We start from the raw sequence: 21,025 nt of genomic DNA, 5'->3' as shown, positions 1-21,025 counted from the left end.
GCAAACTCCCACTCTCCCAGTTCCCCTCCCCGCTTTAGCATTTCACGTCCCAAGAGAGGTCTGGGCATTTGGGAGGCCTGAAAAGAATCATAACCCACAAGTCTGCACCTGGGCTGGTCTAAACCCTGCAAGATGAAGTGGGGAACTGAGGCAATTATCTAATGTATTAGCTAGCCGTCCCTGTGGCACTCCTGTAAGCCAAAGTAATAAATACAAAATGGTAATTTCTCTCTAGAAGCCTGGCTCCAGCCTACCACTCAATTCCCCTCCCACCCAGAAGTCATATACCACTGTCTGCTTGTCCTTTCCTGCATGGGGCGGCAGTAACTCAGAGTTATTTAAATATCTTGGGCCAAATTTGCTTTTCAAAACCTAAATCATCATCCAATAACCTCAGTTCTCCTCTGCAGCTTACTTGTCTGGCCAGAGCAGATTCTTCTAGCCTTCAGTGGAAAGTATTACAATAACAATGCCTTACAGGTTTTATTAATGAGTACCAGTGGCTAACATCTTCTTTGTGTATGTTGTAGACTAGCACTGGCTAGTCTTCCCTGGAAAGGGAAGATTTAAGTTGTAGCTGAGACTTGGCCTCTTACCAGCTTTGTGACCTTGCGCGAGTCACTCTACTTACCTAAGATTTGCAATTTTTTAACTTTCCCTTAGAGCTGTAGTGCAAATCCCCATGGAGAATGGACATGACACTGCTTGCGTAGACTCCAGTAATATCTTTCATGCATGTTACAGCACCTCCAGGCCTCAAAGGCTGCGTTGCAGCCCAGGGAAAGAAGGACCCACTTCTTCCCAGCTTGGAGGCATGGGAAAGGTGAGAAGACGATAAAGCTGAGTCCGGAAGGATAAGAGCTTTCTAAAAAGACAAGGGGTTTGCAGGACATTCCAGACCAAGGCAATGGCATATGCAAAAGCTTTGGGGACCATGGCGGATGGACGGAAACAGTTCAACACGGCAGAATGCGTGATGTATAGAAGGTGAGAGTTTGGAGCTTAACCTGGTGCTTGGCCTTATCTTGCAATGGGGAACCACGGGATAACTTTGAGCAGGACAGATTCTCAGAATAAAGATAACAAATGGCTGGCCCAGTTTTTCAGCACTAAACTGGAGAGGCCATGGAGGGCATACTGCCTGTTGTCTGGTTACAGGATATGTAACAAGGGCGAGGAGACTGAATTGATGGCTTAGAATGGATTTGCTCTGATATCCTTAGAGCCTGGCTTAGTATCTGGTATACAGAAGGCATTCAATAAGTGTGTGAATGAGTAGATGAATCTGAGAGTCAGTGAAAGAACAGAAGAAGGAGTAAAGGAATGAATGACTCAAATAACAAACGAGGGTATGAATGAGCGAATCAAATGAATAGTCCAAGGCATGGTCTGGAAGCAGCCTTAGCAATTCTAACTGACGGCCTTGTAGCAACCAAAGCACAGGTTTGTGGCTGCATTACCTAGAAATGCCCTATTACTGGAACGACTCCCTCAAATTGAAGGCTTCTCCCCCCTCAAGAGCAACATGCTGCCCAAAGACAGAGGCTGATGACTGTGATCAAGCGAGAGGCTGTCCTTCCTGGACTCACACCTCCCAGGACGCGTCCACTGACATCCACAAAATCAGGAAAGGGTGCGGAAACACCTCGCGTCGGCTCACCCTCTCGCAGGGAGCTCATTCGGGAGGTAGGTGACGCTACTGCCATTTCTCCATTTACACGGTCTCCCTAAATGCCTAGTCATTTCAGTAATCATATGAAGACAAAGAAAAGAGTTATCCTTGATAGAGATCTACCCATTTCTAAGCAGCAGCAGTAGCAGCCTGAGGTCTAGGCTGGAAGAAGCAGCTTCGCTTCTAGGGGCAGGATTCAGGACCAGGTGGTCCCTTCCGGAGCTCTCTCTAAAAGGGATGATTGTTGTAACACAGACTAAAGTGTCAGGGTTGATAGTGCACTCAGGTCTGTCTGGGACCAGAGGCCCTTCTTTCTCTTACTCCAGGCTGCGTTTTCCTCCTGCCCTGTAGATCCTTGCTATTCAAAATGTGCGCTGTGCACCAGCAGCACTGGCCTTACTCGGGAGCTTGTCAGAAATGCAGAATCTCAGGCCCCACCTACTGAACCAGAACCTGCATCTTAGCAATGTCCACAGGTGACTCTCACGCACGTGAAAGTTACTGAAGGTTGAGCCTCTCTGCCTGCACGGGACACAGACACCTCCAAGCCAAGGATTCAATTACTTGACCAGGTTTCACAAAACCCTCCAGGGAAGGCTTCCCCCAGGAGGTGGCAGTGACATTGAGACTTGCCGAAGGCCACAGATGTGGTCTCCTCGTTTTGACTCATCACCACAGGCAGGGGGAAGTACCAGCGTAGGAGTCAGAACTCCTTAGTGACCATGGTTCTCCTCCATGAGCCTTAGTTGCCCCATCTGTAAAACGGGAACAGCACTGTTTGCTTTTCTGTCACACGGTTATCATGAAGACGAAGGGAGGTGAAAGATTTGCAAGCTCTCTCTGAAACACAAAGCCGGGTGGAGGAGCCTGTTTTCAGTATGGACAACCAGCCATCCTGACTGAACACTTTAGAGGCTGCAGAAGGAAAATCCATATGAATGTCAAAGGTATAAGACCTTGCCCTCATGAAAATTCATCAGCATAGGAACGAGGTGATGATTAACCAGGATGTAGCCCTCCAAAGCAAGAGCCTGGCCACGTCAGTCTCACGGAACTGCCCTCCGACAGGGATTTGCGATTGGATTCTTGGAACTGCAGGGTTTTTCCACTCACTTGGAGTTATTTTTTAAAGGAGAGTTCAGCCTAAGGGCCTAAGGCTACATTACATTAGCATTCCGGTGATCAATATTTCCAGACCGGCTAGAATCAGTTGTTCTCTTACATTGTGTGGGTGAGAGAGGTGGCTACATTTTGGAAGGAGCCAGATGTGCCCACAGTAAAGAAAAAAAAAGCATGCGATTTGAGCTACGGGAGCTGAATTTCCAGTGTTGGAGGAAGGAGGCAGGTCCCCCTTCCCCAGCCTTTAGCTTCCTGGTCCCTCTGTTGGGATGCTGTTCCAGGATCCCTGCCCTCTCATCTCCCAGTCTCAGCGAAGATGTCATCTCCCCAGAAAATCACTCCTTCCTGCCGCTCTCCATCACGTGCCCTTCATTTTTGGCCTTCACAGCATTTATTAATATTGGAAACAGTCTTTTGCTCATTGATCTGTTTATTTGTATACTATCTGTGCCATGCCCCACCCCACCCCGGCCCCAAACACAGAATGTTTTCCTAACATCCTCAATCACCTGGGGTTCTGTGTTCAGAAGAGATTGCTGGACCCCTCCCCCATAAATTCTGATTCGGCAGTTCTGGGTTGGGGCCAGGGATTTTGAAACCAGCCCTCTCAATGATTCTGATCTTCTTGGAGATCATTCACAAGTGTCAGAATGTGAGCTCCAAGATGGAAGGGCCATACCCACGTCCCTCTGTGCCCTGCATCTAGCATGATGCCCCCTACAAGTGGGCTCTGGCCACCTCTTCATGGAATGAAGCAATGAGTGACCAAACGGGTCGCATATAATTTGGTGGTACCAATCCTGGGTCCCATTTTGGAGATTCGGTATTCAGATGGAGCACCTGTTACCCATGAGAATGGCAGTAGGTGCTGGGACAGCCGAAAGACGGAGCCAGGCACGGCCGCCACCCTCAGGGAGGTGACAGTCTGATGAGGGGAAACTGAGTTTATGGAGGATTACAATAAAAGACCGAGAAAGGAAAGGACCATAAGAGGGTCATAAACAAAGTGAGTGTCAGAGGGTCAAAAGGATGGGCCACTGCTTTCCAGATGGTTTATGTGGGGAAGTGGTCGGAGATGACTTCAGAAGAGATGGAATTTTTTTTCAGACAGTGCTTTCGTTGTGCTTCATGTGTTTGTTATAAATTATACACACACGTGGTTAAAAATATTCAAACCACAGAAGAAGGTACAGAATGAGAAGCCAGGCTCCTTCCCACCCGCCCTGCCCCATCCTCCCTGTCTCCTCAGAGGCAGCCCATCATCAGACCTCGTGCACCCTTCCCGGCATATTCTGTGCATGTCTAAGCCCACAGCTGCATAGAACAGAGTGGGCTCATGAGGCAGAGATAGCAGATCAGGGGTCCAGGGGGAGGGCACAACCTAAGGAAGGGGTTGGAGGAAGTTGGAAAATTCCTTGAAAAATATTGACAGCTCTTAAGTGACTTGGCTTTGTGACTCAGGGCCACGAACCCCTGACTCTAGGAGGGTGGGAAGAGGGAGGTCAGACAAGGTGATAGGTAGTTTCCCACATCACTGGCTGGCTAAGCTTCTTGGAGCCTGCGGCAGGGCAGGGGAGGGGCGGGGGTGGGAGTGAGGCAGCCAGGGGTCAATATCAACTGAATATTGAAAATGCTCTCCTTTAAGGGCATGAGATGCAGCTTCTCATCACCACTTCTCCCACTAACCTTATGAGCTCTGGTTTCCTCATCTGTAAAATGGGCACAACAGGACTGTACTGAGAGTATTGTCATGAGGGTTGAAGAAACAAATGTGAGCTACAGAGCCTGGTGCAGAGGAGGTCCTCCTCCATCTGATTCCGGTCCCCCTTGTCCCACCTCCTGGCATCAACCATTCTATGCAACTTGCCAGAAACGCCTTTGCAGAGGCCTCAGCTGACCCCAGCTCTGTCATTTATTTATAAATGTCACTTTGGGCGAGTTTCCGGTTGTTCTCTGAGCCTCCACTCCCTCATCACTGCATTGGTGGTGCCACAGCAAGAAGAGCTGTGATGACATTCCAGACCCCTGGCACACAGGGGTGCCTACTTAGTGCCTGCCTGATCCCTTCTTTCCTTAGCATCACAGCCCACCTAACTCAGCTCCTTGGCCACGGCCAGAGGGACGGCGCTATTGCCTCTCCAAAGACCTGGTAAAAGAAGATTAAAGGGGCTTCCCTGGTGGCGCAGTGGTTGAGAGCCCACCTGCAGATGCAGGGGACACGGGTTCGTGCCCCGGTCCGGGAAGATCCCACTTGCCGCGGAGTGGCTGGGCCCGTGAGCCATGGCCGCTGAGCCTGCGCATCCAGAGCCCGTGCTCCGCAACGGGAGAGGCCACAAGAGTGAGAGGCCCGCGTATGGCAAAAAAAAAAAAAAAAAAAGAAGGTCAGAGCCTGAGACACCCACCCCAGGCCGGAATTTTTAAAAACCAAACTTACTTGGATGTGAAAAATGCAGTCGTGTCTCCTTGGCTGGTTAAAATATTTGATGCTCATCGAATATTCAACAACAACCGAGAAAGGTTCTCACTCCATGTACTGTCAAAAATGTAATGTAATTATAGTGATGTTAAATATCCCCAGCTGTTCTGAGATATTTGAATCTTAAATCAAGCCTGTCTCTACACATCCTGGGGTTGCAGCTGGAGACTCACACCAAGTACCATGACAAGGCAGAGCTGGGGAAGTTCTAGCGAGAACGCTGGGCTAGCATCTCCAAGCTTGTTTGTTAGATCTGGGCTTCATCGCAACATCGGTATAAGGACCCACGACTCGGGCTATTGGCAGCATCGCCAAAGAAAGCCACGCTCCTCAACGGGGCTGTGCAAACTGGCAGTTCATAAGCATCTATCCAAATAGTCTTTCAAACCCACGTACAGGGAGCATCAAGAGATACTGTCAAATAGACGGTAATAAAGCGAATAAACACGTGTCACTCTAGAGCCTTTGAGGTGCTTCTGTAAATCAAATTCTTGCCGTAATTTGCTCTGTGAGACTGCTGAGCGGCAGAAACAAGCCTCATCTGCTTTCCTGAGCAGTAGGCTTAGATTTATGGACGTGAGTTCACGGTGGATGACCGCGCCATTTCAAAGTGGGAAAATAATTTCCGTTAGGAGGGGTTCCAAGAGAAGATGAAACCCTTCTACTTTCAGAGATCAGAGTATCAACAACCGTCCGATCAGTTATGCCACTGGAATCCGAAGGGGATGGCCAGCGTACATATTTTGGAAGAGAAGTTCTCAGCGGAAGAAACAGACACTGCTGTGATGTATTGTAAAAGCTTGCGCACAAGTAACCTCAGAGTCTATTTCGAGCTTCCCAGTGGCTCAACGTGACTTGAGCCACTCAATATCCCTCTCTGATTTTTAATGTGGGTCAGGGGACTAAAGAAACCCTAAAAGGCTCTGACCTACCCATAAAGGTGTGAAATGAAAACTACATAATTGTTCCTGGCTAGAATTGTGACAATATATAGAAGGCCACACTATTCTTCCAGGGCCTGGAAGTCTTTCTGGAAAAGAAGTGAGAGGGATCATCGTAAAAATGATGATGAAGATGATAGCGGTGTCTCACGTTTACTTAGCACTTACGCATCTGTGCTTTTACATTAAAGAGAGTAAGGACGACGCTTTCTGTATTTACACTCAGTTTTTATCCACCAGGACTAGACCACAGCTGGCTTTCAAGAAATCACTTTCGAATGGATTACTGCATTATCTTTACGTTTCACAACAACCCTGCAAGGAAGGTACGATCTCTGCGTTACAAATAAGGAGATAGGGTCTCAGTGAAGGTAGTCAAACCCCCAGCAGCCACCCTGATAATCCCAGGCAGACCTGGGATTTGAACTTGAGTCTGATTCCTGAAGCTACATTCTTCCTACTCCTCCTACTTTGTCTAGTTTTACTCCCTTCTGGTTGCTGCGGTCCAAATTCCCAATCTGGCATGAATGTTAAGCATGGATAAAATACTCCCACATTGACTATTTATGAACCAAGCTACGTTTGTTACGGGTTCTTTAATTTCTTGGTTTTGGGACAGACCCTGATCCTAACCTACACAGCCCGGTTCACAATGTGGGGTCAGGTGTGTAATAGAGAGTGTTCCGGGGAAGAATGTGTTTTTTTGCCTTTCCCAGCTTCTGCAGGCCACCTGCTTTCCTTGACTCGTGACCCCTTCCTCCATCTCAAAGCCATCAATGTAGTGTCTTCAAATCTCTCTCTGACCCTCTGGCCTCTGCTTCCATGGTTACATCTTCTCTGACTGACCCTCCTGCCTCTCTGTTACAAGGACGCTTGTGATTACATTGGGCCTACTAGATGATCCAGGATAATCTTTGCATCTCAAAGTCCTTATTTTACTCGCATTTGCAAAGTCCATTTTGCCATGTAACGTGTTCACAGGCTCTGGGGATGAGGACGTGGGCATCTTTGAGGGGCCGTTATTCAGCCTACCACACGGCCTTTGCAATTTGGTTTGATTACACTCTGGCTGGCCCCATGGCCCCTCTATGGACCCTTCTCTGGTGTGACACTGACCCCGGAACAATGATGCCCCTGCTATGCACATCCTCCTGGGTTCACTGGGAATCCAGTACTCCTCCCCCAGGTGCCCTTCCTTGCTCCATTCCCGCATGCCCATGCCATGTGCATTCTTACAGACCTAGTGGGTCAGATATGACCAAGAGACCCCTTCGGATCCCTCCTTCTCTGCATTCGTGGAGCCCGCAGCCTTGCCCCTCAAAGTGTGGTCCATGGACCAGCGGCATCTGCAAGCTTATTAGAAATGTACATCTCAGGCCCCACCGCAGACCTACCGAATCAGGATCTTTGCTATGGGCCCAGGAATCTGGCTTGCTAAAGTTTAGGAAGCATAGGCCTAGAGGCTTCTCCATTCATCCACGGCCAATTGGAATATGCTGGAACAGACCTCCCGGGGAAGGAGGGCAGGCCTCTGGGCAGAGATAAAGAAGGAACCTGATACCTCTTCCCAGCAGCCAGTTTTAGCACTGATTCTTTTCTGCAAGGCACTCAGAAGCCCACTGCTTTTCTCCTAAGAAAAATTTTCAGGGTAGGCGAAATCCCCTCAAGTCCACCCTGACCAGGAACAGAGGAGCTGGGGGAAGAAGAGGTATATGGGAGCCATAGAAGACCTGCATTCAAACTCTGGCTGTTTTCCATTCCTGTGCCATGTGACCCTGGGCAAGTCACTCCCCTCTCTGAAGTTAGGCAGGCAACAGAGTGCAATAATCACCCTCCGTTGCTGCAAGGATAAAAATGAGATGGTAATGTATGTTATGCAATCCTATCCAGCTATGATCACTAAGACTCTGCTAATTAGAAATGCAGGTTCATTTGGCCAAAGCTACACTGGGATTTCTTTGTAGGAACAACTGTGACGTAGGGCAAAGAGTGTTGACTTTGGAACCTAAGATCAGGGTCTATGTCTGTGACCTCGGGCAAGTTATTGAAGCACCTCACTTTCCTTATCTATATCAGGGAAAGAAGAATACTTTCCTGGCTGGTCCGTTGTCGGGCTGGAATAAAATAATGAACGTAAAAGGACCTGGCAGAGAGTATGAGCTCAATAAGTGTGTGTGGAACCCGAGGAAACAATTTACTAAGCAAATTAATAGTATAAACAGTGGCGTCAGGGGAGATATTTGACATGCTCAGGAGAACAAACTTCCCCAGTATGTTCACGGCCTTTATTCGTTTTACCAACAATTCATGTTCCAATTATGCGTGACTCACCTATTTGTTCGTTAGCACAGGTCTGAGTTGGATCTCAATTTGACAACATCTCCTTAGTCAGGACTTCAAAGTTATCCATGTTCTTGAGTGAATGAAAATGGGAATTTGTTCAGATTATGGCCGCATTAATATGTCTGCATAACTCCTAAGTTCCCCGTCATAAACCTATTTCCACAGGTCCATCATGGATCCTGTACTCCTAGCAATGGCCTTTCCTTCTCAGGGTGGCAGGTCTTGGAACCCAGGATGACTTCTAGGGGCTGCATCAACTTTCAGCGAAAGAAACTTCCAGTGAAGGCTTGAAAGACTGCGTTGGATGCCCTCTATGGAAACGTTTGTTCTCACCAGCGTCTCTCAGAGTTGGCAGAATGATGTCATCGAAAATAGTATCGGCTTTGGAGCTGGACCGATCTTCGGTTTAATCTTGACTCTGCTGCTCCCGAGCTGTGACTTTGTACCTCCCTGAGCCTCAGTTTCCTCATCTGTAAAATGGGTTCTATAACAGCCATTCAATTCTGGTGAAATTGATGTGACTGTTTACGTAACAGGTGCCCTATACAAATCCTGGGCTAGAATCTGTCCCCACTTCCTGCATGATGGGCAGCTCCTTTTAAACCCGGTGACCCTGATAAGGCACACTGACTGACCTTTGCTGGCTGATTTACCAGAAACAGTAGATTTGTGGTCATCTCTGTGGCCCAGCGTCCGGCACATAGTAGGTGCTCAATGTGCGTTGGCTGACTGAATCTCTGAGTAGCTGATCCAAGCAAAGCATTTAGGAGAACCAAAGCAACTGATGCACAAACCTAATGGCCTGGTTATTCCTCCAGCCCTTCTCAGTTGGGCAGACATCTGATTGATGTCTTCATGACGGGCCACAGTGGCCCCCAAAGAGCCACTATCAGAATCAGCCTGACGTGGGTCCATTCGGATATCTGCAGACCTGAGCAGAGTTGACATTTGATTCCCTAAACTAATTTCACGGAAGTCACATAACTTGGGGAGGTCTTTTCATGTTCCTTGTATAAATGTCTATTTAATCACCGCCCTGTCTCTAGCACTCCAATAACTTGTACATTTCCCCCTTAATCACTGTTTCAGCTCCGCAAAGAAAAGAAATGGTTGGCTGAAGAGCTTGGGCCATCTGCAGTAGTTAAGCCCTATTTTCCCCTGATCACTCATTTGGACGGAGAACTTTTCAGCTAAGTCCCATCGGTCATTTGGCTCATGTCCTCATTTCACAGAGGAAGATGCTGAGGCCAAAGTCACATAGCAGGTCAGGGCGGAACCGAGGCTGTACTGGTCTTCCCAGCAAAGCCCCTGCCCCACCAATGCTGCTCTTTCCTCATCCAGCTGTGCAGTTGTGCCTTTCTGGTAGTGAGGACTTGGGTTCAAATCCCAGCTTTGCTACCTGCTGGCTCTGTGACTTGCAGCCGACTACAGAACTGCCCTGAGCTCAAGGTCCCCCATCTGCCAAATGGGGATGATGACAAAACCTTTTAGGGTGATTGCGAGAATTGAGATGGCGTAAAACGTGCCCAGCCCGAGGCTGGCACATCACAGCCACCAGTGCCATTTACCTCCATCCTTCCCTCGAAACGCTCACTGCAAGTAATATTAACAGAAATAGCTCACATTTATGGAGTCCTTACTGGGGTGCCAGAAACCATTCTAATCACTTGACGCTCATTTATTCCTCTTTCTCTAAAGGCAAAGGTATCTTTCTAGCCTCCCTAAAGCCATCCATCCTCACAATTACTGCACCGCCTGGCCTAGCACCACTTCAATGGAATTTGCTGATTTTAAACAATATGTTGCTGAAATGATTTCTTGTTTTCTGTGGCTGGCTCATAGCAGCCAGCCTGCTTCCTGTGACAAAGTGTGAGGAAATCAAATGCTGTTTCCTTGGCTTTTAGTACATGCGACTAGTCCAAAATCTGCACTCAGGGTTGACCCCCTGCTGATGGGGACGGGCAATGAGGGCAGGGTTCAGGGAAGTGTGGAATTCTCCTGATGGAGTTAGGAATGGGGGGGGTGTGTGACAGTGGGGGGGGTGGGACATAGATGAGATCTCCCTCTGTAGTGTGACAGCCAGTAGCAAAAGAAGTCAGAGCTTTTGCTACAAAGTTTAAAAACTTAGTTTGGCCTCCAGGTGTCCATCACATCTTTGCCTTATTATCCCCCAACTCAGCTCACCCAGCGCCCCCGACTCCCACCCCTGCCCACTGCCTTGGACTACTCTCAGCCCTAGAAAGGATGTGTCCAGTCTCATCGTTTCATGTCTCTGTCCTTCTCATTTGCACATGCTGCCCCCTCCCCGGGAAGTCCCCTTTCTCTCCTTCTCTACCTTGTAATTCCTACTGATCCCTCCAGACTCAGCTCAGATGTCACCTCCTCCAAGCAGCCTTCAGAGGTCCCCAGTCTGAACTGGGTACTCCCCTGAGCCCACACAGCACCTCTGCCCTCCTGGCCTCTGTTGATGTATCTCTTTCCTCAACAATACTGCAAATTCATGGAGGACACATACCATGCCTTATTTAATTTTACATCCCCAGCAGCTAGTTTAGAGCTTGACATATAGTTGACACTCAGTATACACTGGGTGATGGAATGAAATGAACCAGGAAATGAGCATATCCCCACTCAGGTAAGTGGTCATGATAATAGATGATAATTATATTGATCATAATTAATAACTGCTACCACGAGATACAAAGACTGTCGATCTCTTAATTCCAATTATGACAATAGCTCTTGAATATTGAGCACCTATGCTGTCCAGGCAGGGGCCGGTCACTGCATACATGTCATCTTCTTCCCAGCTCTCAGGGGCTCAGAGAGCGAAGCACCTGCCCGAGGCACGTGGCTAGAAAGAGGCAGAACCAAAGCCTTAAACTGAGGTCCGCCTGACGCTTCCCCTGACCCGTGCCTCCTCCCAGAGAGCATCACTGCTCCTTATTTTTGGACCTGACTGGCCTCTGTTCGTGCCTGTCCCCAGACCCTCAGTCCCTCTTCCGAAGCCCCATACCCAGATAGACTGGCCTCACGGTTCTGCAGCCCGCCCAATGGGAAGGCTGCTCTCCTCCGCCCCCAGGAAAACCCAGAGTGGCCAGTGTGCAGAGCCCAAGGTCCATGGCTGATGCCAGGGAAACCACGCGGGCATTCAGGAGCGGAGCTGCTTTGTCTGACGGCTGAGTGATTAACCCTTGCACAGCTGCGGCAAACATACAGAGGAGCTGCAAACAAACACATCCTGAACGGCCTGCAGACTACAATCCGACTCCCACCCCTGACCAACACTGTGCTCTCTCTCCCCTGCCGGGTTTATTTCTAGACCGCGAGACCAACCGGATGGAATGCGATTGGGGCACATCTCCCCACTGGTCGCCCTGGAAGCCCACTCCTCACCTGTGGCACTCAGGGCTTGGAAACTTCAGGTGTCTGGGGAGCGCTTGGCGTCCTGCACCACAGTCTCCCTTTCTGTCCCCAAAAGGAATAAATGCCCCCAAACTGCCTGGGCATTTCCTCATTAGAAATGCACTCCACTGGCGTTCCCTGGAGAAATTAATCCAGGAGTCTTGGAGGACGACGAGGAGTCTTCGGGTTACCTGGGGAAGGTCTTCATTCCCCCAGATCTTTCCTTAGCACTTAACTATACATCGGGCTCTGTGTTGGGGACCAGAGATGGCAGGGAAATCAGATCTGATTCCCACTCAAGTCCAGAGGGGGAGACATACAGACCAGGAGGTGTGGTGACACGCACACGTGTGAGGATCGACACCTAAACGGAAGGTAGGGGGCAAAAAGAGGGAGGCCTCAGTTGTTTGGTGATGAGGGGAAGCGGTGGGCAGTCAGGAAAGGCTCCAAAGCAGCAGGAACCCCAGGGCTGGATGGTGGAGGATGACGAGCTATCCCCAGGCAGACAAAGCAGCGGGGTGGGCGGGGTGCACTTAGGGTAGCAGAGGAAGGCAGAGAGAGGCCTGAGGAGCGGGGGTCCAGCTGCTGTCAGCCGTTTGCCAGAGCTTGATATGTGGTGCCAGAGAGGGCGTGGCCAGAGGGCGGGCTCAGGTATAAGGCCTGAGGAACTTGGACCTCATCCCCAGGACAGGTGAGTCACTGAAGGGTTTTAAGAAATGGGGTGCTATGCTTTGAGTGGACCTTTAGAAAGACTGCTCTGACTATAGTGCCGAGGGTGGATGCAGAGGGCGGGGAACACTGAGCTGGAGGCCAAAGACCAGTTAGGAGGCTGGTGCCCTTTAAAAGCAACATTTTTCTAGGGACCCAGCACAGTCTGAAGAGCTCCCTCCTCTCTATATGTATGTAATCACACACACACCCCTATATACAAATACAGGCACAACGGATGTGGTGTATATACTATTGTTATCTCTACTAGATGGAGTAGGAAACTAAAGAACAGAGAGATTAAGTCACTTGTCCAAGGGCACACAGAAAGTGGCCCAGGATTTGAGCCATCAGTTCAGCTTGAGCGTTCATGCTCTTAACCACTACACTATAGTGTCACTCCATCAAAGATGACCAAGGATCGGGACAGGGTAGCATTGTTAAAGGAAAGTATTCCTGATGGGCCCACTCTATATTAGGGGCTCCTCCGAAATAGCTTTTGGCTTCCACGGATAGAGGGGGGTGCAGCCTTTAATTCTGAGGCCCCTGGGAAAAAACTACAGCGTGAAATGTGAAGGAGCTAGAAACTCCCAGGACAGGGCCATGATATGAAGCCACTAGGGGTCACTTGAGTCCCCAGGAACACATACCTTTGGGGAATGGAGGTAATACTTTTGCTTCGGTGGGTGTGGGCCTGCAAATTCTTCAGACACAGGAAGGCGGGGTACAGGGCGGTTAGAGAAGGCTGTGCCCCAGTGAGAGGAACCCGGCTTTCGTCAACTCACAGCCATTCCTTCCAGGGAGGCTGAGGTCAGGTGACTCCTGCAGGTGCTATGTGCTCTGTAGGCCCCGTAACATGTGGCCAAGGCTATGACGTCCTGGGGCAGCCCCACTTTCCACTCTCCCAGCCATGCTCCCAGAAGGGATAGGATTTGGAGGTGGCTGAGGGCTAGAGGCCTACCCAGGGGTCCTCTGATAGAAGAGAGGTCCAGGATCAGAGAGGAAGGTTCCACGTGGCTTCTGTGTGATACATTTGGTGGTACGCAAAGTTGGACTTTGAGCTTGCTGGCTCTGCGCTTTGGACAGCATTTTAGAGCCTCATATCCCTCATCTTTAAAATGGGAATAAAATTCTGCCAAACCAGTGCCGTGGCGAGTGTCAAAAGTGAATCCTGGCTGTTAGCCCACGATCCACACTTTGGAAAGCCATCGTCAGATGTGCAGAATTTTCCAAGTGTTGTTCAGCTTTTGGAGCTGGAGCTGCTGGTACTTGAATTTAACACTGAACTTCAGTCCAACTCTAGGGGCTGCTAGTTAGTGGTTGGCCAAAGAACAATAAACAATAAGGGATTGCGAACTTCATTCCTTCACCTTTGTGGATGGAACTCAGAATTGTGTTTGTAGTCTGGGCGAAGTCACTTAAAAGCATATGTTAACAGCACCTCCTGCTTGCTAAGGTGGGGAAACCACAAGGTAGGTATTCTTTAAAAGCCAGCTGAAAAGCTCAGGAAACAAGGGATATTTTGGGAGTGGATAATTCACAGCTACTGTATATACAGGCTTAAAGCAAAGCAAGGAGGGCAAGACTGAAGCCAGGGTCACCATCCTAGATGAGGACTAGCCCAATCAGCCAATCAGAGGCCTGGCCTGATGGGCATCTGTGCCAACACCTGTTGGAACCAGAGCATCTATCTACCATCCCAGAAAAAGCATCGTCATAGATGAGATTGTCAGGAGTGCTGCCTAACGCTGGTAAAATCACCATCAGAGCATTACAAATAAACACACACACCAACATTCCCTGCACTAGTGGAAAAGCCCAACACCCCCCCCCCAAGGGGCATTTACACACGAATGGCTGGACACGCTCGAGCCACGCTGAGGCTTGGCACCAGAACTCCTCCTAGGCAGACCACACAAGGCAGAAACCTTCTGTCCGACAGCTGCGTTATCCAGACCCCAGCATGGGGGAACCAACACAGAAAATGGTTTACAAACCCCGAGCACAACTTCTCTTGGCCCCGGAGGTTCACATCATATCTCTGCCATGCTGCTTTCCCCACTGCAGGGCGTTGGTTCCCCGAGACCGCAAGACCCATACTCACACCTTGGGGGGTCAAGGGCCCCAACGGTGCCCGCCACAGCTCAATTCCCGGGTAGCTTAAGACACAAGCGCTTTCAAAAAGTAGCACAAGGGGCTGCTGCCTCTCCCACCAAACCAGCTACTGCTTCAGCGATGGTCGGTATTCTGGGAGTTTCCTCCAAAGTCCCCCTAGACTGGAAGTGTTTTGGAACTCTCAAGCCATAAGCTGCTTAGGGTCCCAAGCTTGCTTAGGGCCTCTACCCGATTCTCGCAGTGGCCCATTTTTTGAAGAGCTTCCTATTGGTTTTCCCAAAGACAACAAGCCCACACTTAAGACATGCTTCTCTCTCTTCCCATCCCTTCATCCCAGACACAGGGTAGCTACCTGGAGCCCTGTGGGCCTGGGGGGGTGAGATGGGGGAGAAGGGGGCCTGGTATTCCCGGAGCGGACCATAACAAGCAAAGCGGAGGGGCTTGGGAGCTGACAGTGCAAGGAGAGAGGCCGGGACATGGGAGCCCAGCGACTCCTCCTGCAGTGGTGTCCAGGTCCCCACAACCTGGAGAAGACTCGGGGTACCTAAGAGTGGGTTCAGCCTCGGCCTCGTGGGCTGGTGTCACCGCCAGGGGCCTGGGGTCCAGCCCCGGGGGGCGGGGAGTGCCGGCCGGCGGCCTTCTGACTCGGGAGATTGGGGGAGCGGGTCCGCGCGGAGGGCAACTCACGGAGGAGAAGTTGTGCGGGCCGCAGAGCTCGCCGCGGTACTTGCAGGAGAGCAGCATGTCTTCGAGCTGGTGGCCCAGGCGGTCCATGAAGGCGGCGCTGATGCCCTCGAAGTGGCGCGGCGGCAGGAAGAGGCGGAAGTCGGCCAGTTTGCGGAACCACTGGCGGCGCGGCTCGTCCCCCCTCAGCAGCTCGCTGACCAGCGGGCGCGCCGTGCGGTTGGGCAGCAGCAGCCCGAGCCAGTGGCCGGCGTAGTAGAGGTCCCCCTTGGAAAGGCGCGGGAAGCGCAGCGGGTTGTTGTTGCACACGGTGACCGCGGGGAAGGGCAGCTGGCGGCTCCACTCGCGGTGCACCCGCGTGTGCGACGGGAAGCTGAGCCAGTAGAGCAGCCGGTTCGAGGACCAGGACAGCAGCAAGCCGAGGGACGTGCAGAAGGCCAGCACCCACAGCGCCCGCCGCTGGAAGGAGCCCCCCGCCGCCGCACGCCCCGCGCACATGTGCCGCAGCCCGTGCAGTTTAGCGCGGCTCAGCGACGGCCGCCCCCTGCGGGCGACCCCCGGCCCCTGCAGCGCCCGCTCGCGCTCGCGCTCGCCGCCCCGGGGCCGCCCGGCTGCCGCCACCGCCGCCGGCGCCGGCTCCTCGCGGGCCATACGGAAGCGTCCCGGGCCGGTGAGCGCGGCTCCGGGCCGCCCGGCTCCGCCACTCCGGCTCATTCATTCAGCCCGCGGCTGGCGGCAGCGGCGGCGGCCCCGGCCGGGCGGAGCCGCCATGGGAGTCCGCAGCAGCAGTGGAAGCAGCAGCGGCAGCCGCTGCGCGCAGCCCGCGCCAGGGAAGCGTGCGCCCGAAAGGAGCTCCGGTGGCGCGGCATGCCCGCCCGGCGCCGCCACCGCCGCCTCCGCGGGCGCCCGCCCGGGACCGAGGCCGCCTCGGCCCGCCGCCCCTGGCACGGGCCTCCCCGAGCGCCTCCCAGGCTCTCCCGGCCCCGAGTCCTCCTGGCGGACGCCCGACGCCGGCCACTACCTCTGGAGGGGCCCCTCTGGGCGCCGCCTCTCCGGTCCCTGGGCGCTGCGCCCGCCTCCCCTTGTCTTGGATCTCGGGGGACCCTGAGCTGAGGCCCCCCGGCTCCGCCTAACCCCAGCTTTTATGCTGGTCCCGGGAGAGCAGCCACTCGGCCACCAGTGCCTGATTCGGACACCCCCAAGGACCCCACCAGCCCGGCCGGTGGCCCGCGGTGCTGGGACACGGGGGAGAAGGCGCGGGGGGACGAGCGCCCCCAGAGGCGCGCGGCGGCTCCTGGCTTGGCGGGTGGGGTGGGTGTGTACAGGGGTGAGCGGTCGCCCAGCTGGCTGCTGCCCTCTTTCCCTTTCCTCTGGGACCCTTCTCACTGCTCCTCGGGCTGCGCTCGGCTGAGACCTGCTAAGGCTCCCCCAAGTCCAGAGCCCGCGCCTCGCCTGGGGCTGGGGGCGTCTCAGGGTCCTGCCAGAGGCTGCTGGCCGCTGGGCTCCTTCAAGGGTGCTGGCCAGAGGAAAGTGTCGCTTCTCCCGCGGCTCTCCGAAGTGCTTCGAGTCTCCAGAAAAGCCCGGTCTCGCCGTCCCTTGCCTCTTCTTTTTCCTGACCCGGTGCTCCAGGAGCTGGGGACCGAGGAGCCCCGGCTACACCTGTCGGGGGTGACCCGGGCTCGCTGCTCCGCGCGCCCGGCTCGTCTCGAGACTCCCAGCCTCGCGGCGGCGGCGGCGATCCTCTCGCGGCTGCCCGGCCCTCCTCGGGCCCCGGGCGAACTTGGGCAGTGGCCGCGCGACGCCGGCGCGGTTAGGCTTCCAGTACCTGCTCCTCAGCTCGCCGGCCCCGCGGCTCCGGGCGGGCGGGGCGGCGGCGGCGGCGGGCGCCGTGCGCTCCCGGAGACGCGGTGCTGACGCGCGCGGCCCCTCCTGGCTGCATTTTACTTCCTGGCCACTGTGGCCGCTGCACGCCGAGCGGGAAGCGTTTTGCCGGAGCCGGCGGCGGGGGGGATGAGCTGCACAGAAGTGCCGCGCTGGCGGGAGAGATGTGGAGTAGAAACGCTGCGTTTATGTGGGCCGCGTGTGCATGAGTGTGAGGACACTTCGGGCTGTGCGGGCTGGACTGTCGACAACCTGAGCCGCTGTCTAGTGTGGGCATTTTTGCAAGTGTGTGAGTGGGGCGTCATGCACTGAGTGTGGGTGGGATGTGCGTGTGTACGTGTGAACGGGCATTTCTGTGTATCCGGTGAATGTGAGCCTATGCGCAGAGCTGTGGCTCTCTGAATGTGTGTGGTGTGTGTAGGACAGAGTGTTGGCTTGTATGCTCTACGTGTGTGTGAGTGTGCATGTAGGCGGTGGGAGGCGTGAACGGGCGTGTTGACGTGTGGGTGGATATCGGGGTTTCTGGATGTGCCGTGTGGTTGGTGTGTTTTGCGTGTGTGTGCTGTGTAAATGACTATGTGTGTTGAGGTGCTGGGAACAGTCACTGGGTCTCTGGCAGGTTGGGCTCGGTGGGGCAGCCCTGCCCCCTGCCTGTTATGAACTTCCGGTGTCCTCCAGCCACTTCCCCGGTTGGGTCCGCTGCTCATCCCTGGCGCAGTCCACCAAGTGCAGCCTTCCTGGGTGGGCGGCAGGAAGGAGGATGACTTCCATGGACAGGAGACTCCATCTCTGCCATTCTCGTGGCGGGGTTCCTACAGCTGGTTGATGTCACCCTTCCCTCCTGGACAGGCTCAGGGTCTTCCACTAAGCCCTGGGCACTTTCATTTAGCTTTCTAAAATATTCTGCCTTGGCGTGTTTGGGAGGATGGGTGAAGCATGCAGTGTACTGCTAACTCCATTTCACACTAGACTTGGGAGGCCAAGTACTTGCCCAAGATCAAACTGCCCCTAAGTGGTGGATCAGAATTCTACACCCAGGTCCCCGAAGCTCCCTGACCTGGAGGGTATATGTCAGCATGGTAGCCCCTGCATCTGGTCTCTGGAGACGGGGATATCTGAGCCCTACACACACACACACACACAAACACACTCCTGGAGGCTCTTCTCATTCACCTGGGGAAGAAGCTGTAGAAGTTGGGGTTTGCTAAAATTCTGCTTTGGATTCAGTTCCTTGAAGATATCTGTTGCTAGCTTTGGGGGGAAGGTTCTGAATCTGCCAGTTTTACGGGGTCTCTAACAAAGGCTCACTCACTGGTGCTTCAGCCTGGTCCCAGCAGTCCTGGGCTGGTGGGGGGGGAGGGGAGGGGTGCCACAGTGACACATATCCAGACCAAGGTGGGGCGACCTTGTGAGCTCAGTGAAATTACTGGTGAAGCAGCCAGGGCAAGCATGCGACATCTTCCAGCATCATAGCCCTGGGTGGCACGAAACTCTGTCTTGTAGAAACCTTTAAGACCTTTTATGTTTCTGATTTGTTCAGCTGTTGTGGGCTTTTTCTTTTCCTGGCATTTCCCCCTTGAAATGTCCACGTGCTGCTTTTGGTTGCCTGAGTGTCATCTCTGCCATGGTTTTTACTGTTAATTCTCCAAATGGGTCACTTTTTCAGAGAGAGGAAGGGTATCCTGCATGGGCTTCAGGGGTCTTGGCACAGAAATCCAGAGACAGACACAGGGATGCCTAGTGATCCCAAGTGATCGATGGCTTTCTTTTTGGCACGTGTGTGCGGTGCGTTTCCTACACTGCCTGAAATCCCCCCCACCCCTTTCTCGACCAGTACTTTGACCAGCTCTGTGAAGTTCTGCTCTTTCCTCAAACCCCAACTGAAGCATTGCCTCCTAGGTAACTGGCTTGATACCTCCGTCATAGCCTTTGTATAGCACCTTGTCACTGTGTGTGTCTAGGCTTTTCTTCTGGACGTGAGCCCTTTGAGGACAGGGACCACATCTCATTCACATTTTTGTCTCTATCTCTCAGCACGGTGCCCTGGCACCTAGATGAAACACGCCAAAATGGGGAAGAGGAGAAAGGAACTAAGATCTCTTGACTATTTCTGTATGCCAGGCAACTGTACCAGACACATAAACATATTTAATTTCTTATTCCAACCTTGCAGGGGGGTATTTTTGCCCTCTTTTTACAATTATTGAACCAAGGGCATGGAGAGCAGGGATTGAACTCAGCGATAACTCATTCCAAAGTCCAAGATTTTCCTTCTCCATCATGCTCCTTTGAAAAGTATTATGATAAATAATAACAATTAATAACAATATAATAAATGTAGGACTTCCTAATCACTAGGACTTGTTCTAAGTGACTTACATTAAAAACAAGTGTCATAAGCATTCTAAGTGTTTAATCCTCAAAATAATCCTACTAGGCAAATACTGTTATTTTCTCTATTTCGAAGAGGAGGAAGCCTTACCACAGAGAGGTTGAGTTACTCAACCTAAGCCACACAGCTTAAGCAGGAGAGCAGCCTTTCAATGCAGGTAGTCTGGCTCCATCCCCTGTGCTCTCAAACCCTACCCCATACCATCTCTGCCCTCAGAGCTGCACTGACACAACAGCTCATGTGAATTAGCTTTCCCATCCTTGCAGGCTCACTTGGCCAGAAAAACAAATTCACGAGGCAGTGCATGAGTTGCCCCACGTGACCTATCCACCAAGAAGTGTGAATTTAGCATTGTGATTTCCCAATAATAAGCTTTTAAGAAAATTTCCCTTTTCCTGTTTATCTCTAAAACATCTGTTGCTCCACACCTGGAATCCTGGCCTCCTGTGTGATGTTTGGGTGCCAGCCAGCCCACATTCTGGTGGGTGACCACCGCCGCCAAATATAAGCTCTTTCTCCCATTAAATGAGTTTGTTGGGCAGGAAGGTCCAATTAGGTCAATGTGATTTTCTGTTTTTTATAATCCAGTGGTAGAAGCTAATACTTGTTGGCTTGATCGGGCTTTACTGGGTCCCCTGATATTCCTGCTTACCCCCAATCCCTACTGCTCAGGGGCTTGGTATTAGAAAGCATCAGAGGTACTACTTAACCCTGCTCTTTGGAATCACTGCTACACACCCGAACAGCGGCAGGCCACCGGTAACTGATTCTATCCCCGAACATCTGGCAACACACCCGAACAGCGGCAGGCCACCGGTAACTGATTCTATCCCCGAACATCTGGCAGTGTTTAAAGCTTCCTTTCATCAAACTGGAATCAGTCTCTTTGCAAATGTCTCCTAATTTATCCCCGGGGAGCCACACAAAATAAGTTTGATCTTTCTGTCGGGTGGGAACCCTTCAAAATACTTTATAGAATCAAAGTATGTCAGTGGTGAAAGGGGCTCTAGTAGTCTGCCTTCTAGCAAAATCTTCAAGAAAGTCTTTCTTCTCCAGATTAAACACCATCAGTTCCTTCACTTGCTTCTCCTGTACTTTCTGCTCTTGGGATGGGATCACGGATGTCGATATCTTTAAAATGGTCCCATACCCATTGGTATGAACCCACCAAGCCCTTTACTCTGGACCTGGTCCATCCAGGCCCTGATCTTACTTTTGATTGTCTTGGGATCTTGTCCGCCACCCTCCTCCACCCCTGGGATTTAGTGTATGTGGTGGGTGTGGAGGGG

At 52.2% G+C, this 21,025-nt stretch overlaps 1 protein-coding gene across 2 annotated transcripts in view; it reads right to left on the bottom strand.

Annotated features, from left to right (window-relative positions):
- Positions 1-21,025, bottom strand: part of ASIC2 (acid sensing ion channel subunit 2) — a 1,003,709-nt gene that overhangs the window by 221,149 nt on the left and 761,535 nt on the right. Inside the window, exon 1 of one of the 2 annotated variants that reach the window (XM_065896495.1) lies at positions 15,467-16,177. The exons of the other annotated variant lie outside the window; for it this stretch is intronic. Coding sequence (XP_065752567.1) covers positions 15,467-16,177 — 711 coding nt within the window. Of the gene's footprint in view, positions 1-15,466; positions 16,178-21,025 lie in introns of those variants that run through there. 2 annotated transcript variants of the gene reach the window in all.

This window comes from Phocoena phocoena, chromosome 19 (assembly GCF_963924675.1).
Source record: "Phocoena phocoena chromosome 19, mPhoPho1.1, whole genome shotgun sequence".
Taxonomy (NCBI): Eukaryota; Metazoa; Chordata; class Mammalia; order Artiodactyla; family Phocoenidae; genus Phocoena; species Phocoena phocoena.
This window is presented reverse-complemented; position numbering and strand designations above follow the sequence as displayed.